The following is a 13,570-nucleotide window of genomic DNA, read 5'->3' as shown; positions in this document are numbered from 1 at the left end:
ACTTACAGAACCAGCAGTGTGTAGGATTAAGTGTCATCCTAGCCGGTGAAGATGCAGATTGGCAACCAACTGATAACACTTGCCTTTCAAGCCCATTTTTAGGAAGAAAAACTAAGGTGCCACAAATCTCAAGAAAAGCCTATCTACAAGCATTTAGGAGAAACTAAGGTGGCCACAAATCTCACGAAAAGGCCCTATCTAGACCCAGTGTTTGGTTTGTCCCTTCTGGGCTACTGTAGAAACATGGCTGTAGAGGATCTGCTCTCTCTGTAGATAAAAACAGCTCATTCTAAAGTAACAAAAACACAACAGTTATTTATTTATACACTAATTAAAACACACCTATAAATATTATATTCCATTTGTGCCAATAGATCCTTTTCCTTTATCTTACACACTGGACTGTTTGATTTGATTGCATTAGTTTGAATGGGTGCTTACAAATATTGCCTTTTTAGAGTATATTTAATTATTTCAAATGTTTCAAGAAGAATCTAACATCTTATTGTTATTAAAATTGTATTGTTACTTTGTTTTTTACACAGTTGGCGCTAGGCATGTTCCCCTATCCACAGGTACGTTTTTTGCACTTTTTACATTTATTTGTATTTTTTTAATCAATCTCCACCTAAAAATATTCACATTTGTAGATTTTGTTTAAACTGGTTTTGGCTGTCATAATTCCTGTTGCAAATATCAATGTCTTCAATAGTTAAACTACAGTATTTGTGCTGCAAATTGCAATTTTTATTCAAGCGTTAAGTTTCATACAGTTTGTTTTATATACATTTAGTACTTTTTAAACATTTTCCCCAGTGAAGTATTTATATAATGGGGTTTTCTAATGATTTTAAACCTTGTATAAATTTTATTCTTGAGGCACTAATCATGATTCAAGTCCCTGAAAGGTGTCTGTTGACCTCAAAATAATAATATATTCACATTCTGTGATCTATTTTACTTTCTAGATTAGTCTTTCAGTGCTGATATATACCTTTAAATGTATAAATCTACTGTTTGGGTTCATTTTTACTCATTAGTCTAAGAAGTTTAAATCCTGCTCAAATGTAATTGCCGACCAAAGAAGTGACTTCCCAATCTCATCAAGTCTTAATTAGCCCTTTTAAGATGGGTTTATCTCACTAATCCCTAGCAGAACAATCTAAATCTGGTTACCTCAGGTTACCTCCTGGCTGCACGCCTTCACCAAATGTAAAGGAGCAGATTTTATCTAATGGCGACTACAACTACAACTACTGTCAGCCATGGATACAAGGAAAAGGGAAAAGGAAAACATCTTGAAAGTGTTTTAGCACATTTGACCGTTTTTTTGTGTAATTTTCCTGCGAGTGTAATGTATGCAACACTTGGACTGCTCTGTCAATTAAACTTCATTGTGGTTGATTAAAGAGGCAGAGTGTGATGTAACCACTCCACTGTCTGCCCAGGGATTGCCTAAGTGACTGCTTCCTTTCAGTATGGCAACCATCCTTGGTGGGAAAGATGGAACCAATTTACTAAACGTTTAAGTTGGATGTCATATGAAAATCTCAACATCTGTGCATTAAAATGAACTGAGATTTCTTTTAGGCCATAGAGGTTGTGGATGTTAATTTTAGTTACCTCTTTTTGAAAATGTTATCCTGTTAACAGTATCTATTATGTGAGATAAATCCACGTGTTTTTGCAAGAATTAATTCATCACCTAGTTGCGTATTTCCACAGTAAACAACCATCTGTTACCGTCATGAAGCGGCTCGTTCCTTATTAGATCTTAAGCCATGATGAAAAATATATGCAGAGGTGTGTTTAAGGTTATGTAAATGTCACACGATCAATCCGTGTGTCTACTTGTGTGGAGTGTTTATGACTACAGCTTAGGGTGTGTCTGCTTTTACAGTGCGTTCCTTTATTTAATGCTTCTTTCATCATGTTAATTGCTAGTGTATTTTTGCAAAGTAGTTTTTACTACCTTCAATCATATAAATGGGATAGACGAAATATTAGAGACACCTCTCAGTTTATATTTTGGGCTCTCCACTGTCACGCAGTGTTCCTCAGCTCAGTGTTAATTTTCCCCTAACTCCATATGGTACTGCAGACAGTTCACCTGCAGGCTGTAGCAGAGCGGTGTGGCGAGAGCGCTCGGATCCAGCTCGTCAGGCGCAGCCAGCCAAAGTCCTCGGGCCTAAGCTGTCATTTTTGCAGACGCTGGCACAGCTGTCTGTGCAAAACCCCCTGCTACACTTCACGGAGAACATTTTAGTACAGGCTGAGGGAGAAGTTGGAGAAGATGAAAGCGCGAGAGTGATTGGAAGAGAATCAGTGGAATTTGAGTTTCCACTGTAGGACTAGTGGAAGATACGGAACAAGTTATTAAAGTTGAATCTGGTTTTGAGGCTTTCATGATTTGCCGTATTGTGTGGGGTCTTTAGTTCACCCCTTACATGTGCTCTTGCCAATTGCTTTCATTGGTGGATGTTTACTGTAGTTGATGCATTACCTCTCATTCAGTACATTGTGTGAGTGTCTATACACGCGCAGTGGAATCATCACCTCATGTTTGTCATGATTAGAGATGGTCTCTTTAATTCCACTTCACCACATGTCGGGATTCATTTGCGTCCTTTGTCAGGAGTTAATGGAGTTTTTGCACGGCTCGCTCTGAAAGTCTTTGAAGACACTAGACCCGATGTGATGTGTATACAGCCGCCAGCACTATTGCTTCTGATTGATTTGTTGTCTTTTTTTTGCTCTTTGGTTGTTTTTGTTTCTCTTTGTCATATTTTGTCAAATTTGAATGAATTTCTGGATGAAATATCATGTCAGTTTTTTGTGTGTATTTTTCAGGAGCTTCCATTACACATCACTGCATCCATCAAAAACAGCTTAGACGCTTTCAATTTGTTACTTTGTTTTTTCCTCTCAAATGAAAGGAAATGATATTGCAGTACTATGCACTGTATGTGTGTTATAAACAATGATCGCTGTAATTTTTTCAGCACCCTATGCCCTCCAAACTCTTTTATACACTTGCTCGGTCACATGTCCTCCATTAATAAATCTGTTATAATTTGATTTCCATGTAGTGAACTTCCCTTTTAGGCTTTAGATTACTTTACAGATAAAAATCTTATAGACCCTTCCCTCTCAATCATACGTACATAAAGCTTCACTCAGTCAAAATTTGTTACCATGCTAATTATCACTCACACATTTTTGAATAATGCACAATGTCAGCATAACCTTGTATTTGCCTTGTCTGTGTAGCTAATGGATTTGGGTTATTCTATCACTAATCAAACAGTTGATGAAAATCTAAATGTACTACTTTATAAATCTAAGTTGGGCACTATTGAAGCTTTTGGTAATGAAAGGATGTCAGTTTGGAGGAGATCAGAGAAGAGCTGTAGTTGTTGGATGATTTTAAACCACGTACAATCTCAGGGTAACACATCTGAGGCTAACAGAGTGACTTAGTTGTTGTTGTTGACCTAACAATAAAGAGAAAGAACAGAGAAGAAGACCACTTACCCTTTCTCCCTAGTGAGATCCTTATGGTGCCAGAGAGGCACTGCCCTTGCACATAACCAACATGTACTTGTAAACCTTTGTTGAAATTGATGGTTTTGATCAAAAAGGGTTTTCCGATTACTTATCCTTGAAGAAATATCTTTGATATGCTGAAGGAGGAAACAGCCATCTGCTCTTTTAGAAGTGTTTATTGAGTTGCTCTCGAAAGAAACAAAAATTGTTTGATTTCTAAAAATTTAATTTGTGACTTCTTATTTTCACGCAGAGATATTTTCAAATAATAAATAAAGTTTGATGTGGCTCACAAATTGTCACAAAGCCACTTAAGTGGCTTGTAACAGGGCACTGTAGCTCAAAGGAACAAGAAGCTGATTGTTCTAAACAACTACAATTGTTATTTAGTGATAAACTCAGTCCCACATAGACTCCATACAGTGAATGACATGGGTCCCTTCCCACCTTCTGCAGCAAACAGAACACCCTGGCTTGTCAAAAATCCACTTGTTTGTACATCTTAAATGAGACATCAGAAGAAAATTTGAAGATATGTATTATTGGAAAGTACTTTTTAAGTGTAAATGCCATATTAAACAATGTTTACCCTCGGGACGAACATGCAGATAATGATATGTCTACCAGATAATCAGCCCACAGTGATGAGAGACTCCGTTAAGAGGGAAAGATAGGGAGGGATTATTAAACCTCTCTTTTTGATATGTGGTCAAGTTACCTAGTACAAGAAGAATAAGTGCTCAATTATGCTTGAATAAGTTAGTCTCCCACTATCCAATTTCAACCCCTGGAGCAGCACGCAATTTTGTCCTAGTAATTATTTCTGAACAAATTAGTTTTCCATAGTTGCCTTTAATGTGTCTGAATCAGGCAAAACTGGATATAGAGGCAGTTTAGGAGTCTCTTGGCATTTGCAGAGTGTGAAAACCTGTATTTAATTGAGTGAATCAATAAGTGCTCTAATGCACTGTCAAAAGACCTGGTGAAATTAGCAATTTATTTACCAAACATTATTAGACATTTAGCTGAGCCTAGGTTTTAGGCCATCATTCAGTCTATATGATGAAGTAAAAAAAATGTTTATTTTTTACAAATTAAAGCAGATTGTCCTAAAAAATTCAGTCCTGGGGGTTTTTAATAGGAAGCCTAAATGTTTTCTGTTGTTTTGTCGAAATCATCCAAATTAAAAGTTCCTATTCTAACTCATATATATCATACTCAGTCCTTTCATATGTTTTGATTGGGCTGTTTTAAAGTATGCTTAGTAAGTCAAATACATTTAAATTTAAATATCTTCATGTATTTTTCTATATTTTGTTTCTATAATGACTATGTCTAGCACTAGTTCTTTGAAAGTATTTTAATCTTCAAACATCCACTTTCAAATAACTTTTTTCTGTTTTGCCTCGTCCAAACAATGGTACCTGTAACATATGAAGGTAGCTTAACATGTCCTGTTTATTGTTCGTGTTGCACCTGTAAAATCGACACATTGAGCATTCTCATTGCAAATCTTGCTCATAATGTTAGTAACAGTTATTCTACATCCCGGCACATTTGGATAACCTGGAGGGCAGGAATAAAGTACTACTCTGGAAATTAGCATTAGTGGATTTTTTACCCCCATTATCCACAAATGAGAGCAAGGCCATTAACATTTGTGTGTTTTCATTTTGTAAATGGTGTTAACGCATACTCACAAATTGCCAACAGGAAAGCAATAATTTTCTCCTAGTGATCATAATGTGTCCAAGTGCATCATTTTGATTATGACACGCTAATTACATATTGCCTCATTCCTTCTCCTCTGTCTTGCCCTACAGATTCAGAAAAACCAAGGATCTTTAATGGTAAGTTTTATTGCATTAGAATAGGAGGAAAGAAAATAGAGGTCTCCCACACTATAGTCTGTTACTCTTGGTTGGCTCTCTCATTTGAACAAACACTCAAATTGCATTTTCGCAATGAAATATGAGATCATGGTTAAACTGCTGGTATTACATTAGGTGCCATTATAGAATAATAAAAACATTCAGGAGCTGAAGGATGGCTTTGTCTGAGCTCACTGCATTTGATTAATCTAAGTAGATACTTTATTTTTTTTTATCACACTATTGATTTTCCTTATTGCCAAGATATTCCATGTAGGCTAACATGTTTTTTTCATCTCCCTGTGTCTCTCCTCTTCCAGCCTCTCCAGTTACTGCAATGCATCGTTGATGAGGTGAGTCGCCGTCTTATGTGCTTTTGCATCTAAAGTCAGTCCTAATGGCCCGGAAAGCTTATATTTTGTTTCCTAATGAAGCAAACCACTCAGGCGGCTTTGCTCCCCACTCACTCAACCCTTCACCCTATGCAACTGCCTCAGGCAATACACATATGCACACGCACATTACTGTAGAGGTTGGACCTGTCATGAGTGACACAAACAGCATAGCTCTGAATTCTGTATGCTGCAGAGTCAAACACCAAAGCAGACAAAAATTTGTTTAACCAAGACTGTTCTCTTGACTGCACTGGGTGTTTGTTTCTATATCAAAATGCACTCACAAACACACAACTGAAGAGACTGATTATGACACATGTGCGCTGAAGATCACAGTGAGGGCTTAGCCATCTAATATGTAACATCATGTATACATAATAATTTCATAAGATGTTATTTTACTTATCAACCCCCTCTCTAAACACAGGTGTCCTTTATTTGAGTTTTTTGTTTTTGGGGGGGGGTTAAAAATTGACCTCCCCTCCATATTTTATTCGATCGCCTCCACTTTCCAATGATTTCACAGCTCCACACTAAATAACCTGAAAACAACACATCTCATTATAAAAAATACAGAGCAGTGGCACATTACAGTCTATGATGCCTTGGTTCTGCTGAAATACTCTTTTTCTACTTTTTGATGTATGGACACTATAATTGTGTCTGTGTACATGAATGTGTAAGCTCCCACTACCTATATTTTCATCAGCAAATGCAACCTTTCCCTCCTCTCTCTTTTCTTCCTCCTTGTCAGTTCTTTGCTGACTTACACTAATGGCAAAAATGTCACAAGACCTCTCGAGCCTAAACCAGCCCCTCAAACCCCATCACCAGCCATATCACACATTAAACATACAATGTCGCTTGTCCTTAGCTGCCTATGGATTGGGCGTAATTAATAATTAAATGCTTTTGGTTGTAATGGATTGACCCAGGCTGAACTGTTCATTAGTCAGCTAGACGGAGGCATCAGTCAAACTATTTTTCCTGTGCCTTTTCCTGTTCCTCCCCTTGAAGCGAGAGAAAATACTCAGTTGTCCCTAGTGAGCCTTACTGTCCCAGCTAATGCAGTGCTTTGGAGGAAGAGACAAGAGGATAAGCACTCTTTGGAAAGATGAAGTTGCTCAGAGAGTATGTAAAGGTTGAGGACTGCACTAGAGTGAGGAAGTATTCACACTTCAATGTGCAGTTGAATACCCAGAGAAGTGCTCTTAATGTTCCTGTGTTGTTGCCAGTTCAGGACCTAGTACACCGCAATCCCTTGCCTTGCTCAATCATTTTGAGGCTACTTAAAGGATACAATTACCAAACTAGTCCTTATCCATTAGATGTTATGTCTGCCAGATTTCTGAAGAAGGCTTTTAACAGTGCCATTATATTCATTGTAAAAGCTCTCTGTCCACTGGCTGTGTTCCCCCCTGCCTTTAGCACACAGTAGTGCACTCACTTCTCAAGAAACGTGGCCTTGACCCTCTGGATTTTAAAAATGTTAGTTTTTATTAAATGTTCTAGAGAAAATTGTTTTTTTAGGAGGATCTTTTGGCAGAAATGGAATAGAATATTCATAAGTATGTTTTCATTAGTGTGTAACGACCTGAGTATAGGACTTTATTTTGTTATGTTTTTGTTACCTAGAATGGGCCTTTTATATCTACAGACAGCACAGGCCTCCTTTCATGGAGTCTGCTATGTTGAACCGGCATGTTTCTACAGTAGCCCAGAAGAGACTAAACCAAACACTTGCTCCAGATAGGAGCGTTCGCATTTCCAAAATATTATTTACTTTTATCAATAATCATTATGTCTTTATATTTCCATCAGGTTTCTTTGCACCAAAACTGCCCTCATTAAAGTAACAAACAATCTTTTACTTACAGCTAATGCTGAAGATTGTTCGATTTTTAATTCTTCTTGATCTCAGCTCATGATTCAATTCTATTGGATAACCTTGAAAAGTACGTTGACATCAACGATATAGCTGTAGACTGGTTCAAATCTTATTTATCAAACAGAACTTTTTTGTAGTGGTTGGTGATGCCTTCGTTTGACATGTGGTGTTCCCCAAGGCGACCATCCTTGGCTTGGCTCTTAGTTGTTCTGTGTATACATGCAGCCACTAGGATATAGACATAAACACAAAATTCAGTACCATTGTTATGTGGATGACATGCAAATTAAAAGACATTTTATTTTAGTTTCGTATTATTTTTATTATATTTTTTTTATATTCTATTTCCCATATTGCAGTCCTGAAATGTTTTAATTCTGGTTCAACCCTGTAAAGCACTTTGTAATTTTGTTTTTAAAGGTGCTGCATAAAAAATAATAATGTTATTATAGTACATTTGGAGGTATCATGGAGCCATATGAGTTGCCTTTTTATTTGTCCTTCATAAAAATACCTGTATTAATGGACTAGTGCTGATCCCATGGAGTAGTTAATTTAATGCTAAGGTATTTTTAATTGGGCCAGACACACCTGACTTTAACATCATGGCAGGTGTGATAAATTATACTTGACTCAGTGACATTTAGTAAATATTGCCCATTGGTACATACTGTAGATGTGATCCAGATACTTTTTATTTTCTTTGGTTATGATGCTTTGATATTGTGTATGACTTATCCGCTGGAGAGTTGAAAGTTGCTGTAATGACTGAATGAGTAATAGGCTCCTGTGAGTGGATCATTAATATTATTGTAGCTAGAGGTATGTTTATGGGGGGGGTGGGGGACAGTCTGCCTCTCTTTTTCTATCACACACAGTGAGGCATGGCTGGGAAAGGCTTAAAATAAAGACTAAATAGATGTCTAGAGGATCATTAAGTTAAGGTAGACAGATTAACAGACTTGCAATGGATTTGCAGATTCAGTCGACATTTCAAAAAATGCCGACTGAATCAAAAATCCATTTTAAATATCCAAAAGGAATATCTCATTCTAGAAACTGTGGCCCCGTTTAATACAAGCTGTCCACATTTTTCATAATGGCCCCTTTCTTTGGTAGAAAGTAGTTGGAGTTAAAAGAATTGAATGCTGAGATGGAAAAAGAAAAGAAAAGAAATAAGTTACATTGTGGGCTTAACAAAAGCAGTATTTAATAGATGCTTATGTAGAAATTGCTTTCATGCAAGGCCAGCCCGAAAAGCAAACAACAAAACCTGGACCCATAAATGATAAGCAGAACATTTTTGAGGCAGCTTTGATAATCCTTTGTTCATTTAGAGTATTTGGAGAAAACCAAAGGACACCATAACCCTGTTAGATAATGGTAATGCAATATAAGGTCATATTATAGGATCAGATATAAACTGCACTTAACCCCCCCCCCCAATTCAAGTAAAGAAACACCAATAGAAACTGCTTCTTTTTAAATATTAGTTAGTGACATTATTGATATTAGTATATGACAGAAAAATACTCTCCTTATTCATCACAGGTCGTGCACAAGAAGTTCTCTGTAGTTGTTCCTACAATCTGTCTGCTGTCCACCCTCATTAATGTGCCTCTCTCTCCTCTATTTGTTGAATAGCAAGTGGCTTCACTAATAAAGAACTCCCACTTTATTTTCAAGCCTGTAATTACTGATCTAATTTTGCCTAATAATTGCTTCATGGCAATGACATGTATATTTACTCGTACCCTTGTACCCTCGTAGTGTGTGTTCTGTCTCATAGTGGAGCGCGTTGACAACCAGAGGAATAATTCACGCAGACTAGCCACTTTCATCAGCCTGCTTGTCTTTTGTGCCATCGCCTGCTGCCACATCAAAGCTGCAGCGGTGTTCCTCTCAGCTGGAGACATGAATACATGCATAAATGTGTGTGTTTGTGTTTGTGTCTGCAAAAAGGTGCATGTGCATGCAAATATGTGGGGAAAGTGCAGGGAGAGATTTTGTATCAGATTTAGCCTACACAACACATAAATTAGTTGTGTAGTCAACACTTTGCACAAACCATGAGTCCAATTGATCCTGTTTTTCTGTGTGTGTGTGTGTGTGTACACCATAGTACAGTGGTTGCAAATTATTTGGTACTCTCCCCCTAAACGGAGTGTACATTCAAGCTTGTGGTGTGCATTGCTCAAGGGCATTTGTTTGTGCATGCCTGTGTGTATATGTGCATGTGCTATGATATATTGCTCATCCAAGCGGCGGCAGCACTGTGAAGTGCAGTGAGATTAGAAGGGAACCCATTCCTTTGTTAATTTAAATGGGTTCATGCATCATGCTTTGCGGGAGCCTGCCGATCAGAGCATTAAGGAATGGCGAACACTGCCCAGAGGTGTTTTTAATGGCACAGCAGGGTTCAGATGTAAAGAGGTTTAATTCCCTGCGTTTGAATAAACGCCTGGTTGTGAACACAGATTTTGTGTTTTTTCTGCACATCTTTAGTTGTGTATTTTTGTTTATATCTTTGTTCATATCATCGGATCTTGCTGTGCATGTTTTAAATCTTTTAGAATTTGCACCTACTATTAATCTAGTGGTCAACTTGAGATTTTCTGATAGTATCTCTGAGTAAATATCGCTGTCTTGTGCACAGGCTGGTGCGTTGGGATGCAGTACCTTGAATTTCAGTGTCACATACAGAGAACTGGGTATTTTAAAAATCCAGAATTGCTGTTGTTTTGCGTAAATCCAGTTTTCTCATTGGTATGGACTGAGCATGTGCATTCTGAGATTCACATATACTATATATTTGAATTCTATATTTTAAATGAAACAGAAAGTATTTGTATAATTTGTACCACCCTATACTATATATACATAATACTTTGAATTAATGTGTAACTTAAACGCTGTCTATCTATCATTGGAACCTGACTATTGTTTTGTTTTATTTTTATTTTTTAAAATAAACTAGAAACTAAATTTCAACACTTAAAAGAGGAAAATTCTAATCCTGGTGCTTTTCATACACAATTTCATGCTTAGCTCTCTCCTGCAGTTTAATGTCATTGAGACAAAGAAAGAAAATACACATTAATTTGACATGGCAATTGCTATGCAATGGTAAATACAATTTTCTCCAAGGATGTAGATGTTGAAATAAACGTAAATATTAAGAGCTTTTCATACTGACAGCCAAAGGTAGGGAAAGAAGCAGTGAGAGGAGGGAAATGGATGGAGTAATGAGGTGAGGGGCAGTAATAGAGGGTGAGTCTGGCCCAGCTATTCTACATGACACGGTTCATAGAACCTCCATTGACAAGATGTAGCAAGCCTGGCGCACGCATACACACACAAACAAACACACACACATTACTATTGTTCATTTTTGCAGCAATTTCCAGATTTCGTCCTGGTCAAAGATCAAGATCAAATTTCCGTGTGAGGTTTAGTCACATTTGGTCAACTTTGTCCCTCATATTTTAAGTAAATTTTGTTTGAATAGTGTTGTTCTAACTTTAAGGACCATAATGTAAAATTTATGTTGTGTGATTGAAAATGCTGCTTTTTCAAAGTGCTGGTCTGCTGCAAAATTAATTATTGAAAGTAAAGTAGCCAATTCAGTCATTAAACATTAGTTGATAGTACATTTGTCAGAGGAAAACTAAGAAGAAAATAATTATCTTTACATGAAAAACTGTCAATAACAAAATCCAAACTAAAACCCTCAGGAACATAGTTAAAAAAAACTGCTATCAAAGGCTATTCTTTGCCTGAATAAAATAGTTAAAATTTGAATGCACAAAGCTTTCTCTCACACTATCGTATCCCTCAGCGTGAGAGAGTGAAAAACCACATTGTCGGAAAAAGCAACAGTAATCAAGAAAAGTCTCCACCATTCAGAAATGTAGGCTTCATTTGAATGGCTTAACATAGCTTGTAATGCCTTTAATTACCCCAGTTTCTGTGCCCAGGTGCACCTTCAGGTATCTCCTGAGATTTGTAGTATTTGTAGTTTAAAGCCTTTTGAAGCCCCAGCACCATGACTTTTTTTCTCCACGGCAGTACACTGTAAGTAAAGTGAATCCAAACATCCGCCTTTTTCCTACCAAGTCTTGTTGTTGCATCATGCATTTTACCTAACGTCCTCTCACAATGATGAAATTCTCCACAACTGTTCATACTGCAGGTGCCACAGGGAAAATGAGTCCAGTGATAAGCAGGAAGAAAAAAATAAAGCCCTTGTGTCGAGGATGTTTAAATAAACATTAAAACTCAATGCATTATTTTGGGTAACAGTATTAAAAGAAGATTTATTCACTATATGGTTATTATATTACCTGTTATAATATAAGTATATTTTACTTTCACAAAACACTACCTTACACAGGTAACATAATTTACCTACCAGCACTTCTAAAGCTCACTAAATAACATAGCAATTGTTGTACATTAACTTGACTGCCAATCACCACTTAGTGCTCCTATGAATACAAAGGACAAAGAGTGCAGAGTGTATCCTTAAGGTCAAACACTAAAGTGTAGAAGAAAGGTACTTAATTCTGAACCTCACCGGATCCATGCTCTTCAGTGTTATCTACTCTTTGAACAGATGCTGTATCAGTAATCATATAATGTTGCTCTTGATGTAGATGTATTTACCTTGTGCACCTTTGGGACCTTATCATTTTTAATTAAGCTCTACAGCTTGTAGAAACCCTTTGCTGTAGTCTTTAGGCAGAACCAGCAACTTTTCCCACTTTGCCGATTTACGCATGGCTCTTTTTTTCTTCCTCAGCTGACCCTGGTGGGTTCTTCGTAACTTTTTAGGTTTAAAAAACATACTCTGAGATTTCCTCCTGCTAGTAAATGGCTCTGAATGAGAGCAGAATCCCATCTGACTCCAGGTGTTTGTTCCTCCAGAAGCTCTGGCTCTACATCTGGCTCTCTCTCCTCCAGCAGCAGTGGCTCTATCCCACCGCTCTCTCTAAAAAGCATCAAAAAATCATGTGTGCAAATTTGATGCTCAAGTTAAATATTTTCAACTCTTGCCTATTATTAGGGCGAGGTAATGCCATGAGACGGACCTCACTGTTCTTTTTTTTTTTACCACAAGCTGCTTATCTGCACACATAAATATCACAGCACGTTGTGCTGCTTGTTCACTGGTCAGTGCAGCAAACCTGTATCTGCTTGTCAGTGACTTACAGTGAATTCTAAAAATGTAAATTGTTTTGTTCTTTTCACAGGATCCTCCAGTTCTTCCTGTCAGCCAATTCACTGAGAAGTTTGTTCACTTCATCACTCAGTGGTGAGTCAGTTGCTGTTGGTGTTTAATATGCTTTGTTTCTAGAAAGACGATAAAGAAATTACATTGATTAACGACCTTCAGATTTTAAATGGAATTTTGTCCGTTTTCAATATCTGTTGACTGTATAGTGCATTTGTTTGTGATTCTAGTTTGTTTTATTATAATATGTGTATCTCCAACCATCCAAGCCCCACAGAGCAGGACTAAACAATTACAAAGACCACAAGCAGCATTAAATAAATGAACCAAAGTATCATAGACGAATCAAAGGAATAATGGTATACAATGGGATTAAAGTGCATTTGCCCTTGTGTTAATGCATTGTGGTTATAATGGTTTTAGCTATGATTTTGAGTGCCACTGATATTGAATAAAAAGCTTTTCTTTTCTTTTTTTTTTTTTTCTACAAGGAATGATTGATTTATCTAAGGCAACAGGACAAAGACAATGTTTACCCTGCGTTTGCCCTGATTCATTAGCCGCTTGTAACCTTTACAGTCACACAAATATCTACATACGCACCCAAACCACATGCAAGCTGTGTGTGTGTGTGTGT

General features: G+C 37.2%; 1 protein-coding gene across 1 annotated transcript in view; it reads left to right on the top strand.

Annotated features, from left to right (window-relative positions):
- The window catches only part of map2k5 (mitogen-activated protein kinase kinase 5), a gene marked incomplete at its 5' end in the record, with an annotated part of 46,167 nt that overhangs the window by 18,925 nt on the left and 13,672 nt on the right, over positions 1-13,570 (top strand). The window contains 4 exon segments of the mRNA XM_035652196.1: positions 546-575; positions 5,370-5,396; positions 5,738-5,770; positions 12,953-13,014. Coding sequence (XP_035508089.1) covers positions 546-575; positions 5,370-5,396; positions 5,738-5,770; positions 12,953-13,014 — 152 coding nt within the window.

Source organism: Morone saxatilis, unplaced genomic scaffold (assembly GCF_004916995.1).
Source record: "Morone saxatilis isolate NCDOM2014 unplaced genomic scaffold, NCSU_SB_2.0 Contig11, whole genome shotgun sequence".
Lineage (NCBI taxonomy): Eukaryota > Metazoa > Chordata > Actinopteri > Moronidae > Morone > Morone saxatilis.
Note: the sequence above shows the minus strand (reverse complement) of the source record. Positions and strands in the feature narration are given on the sequence as shown.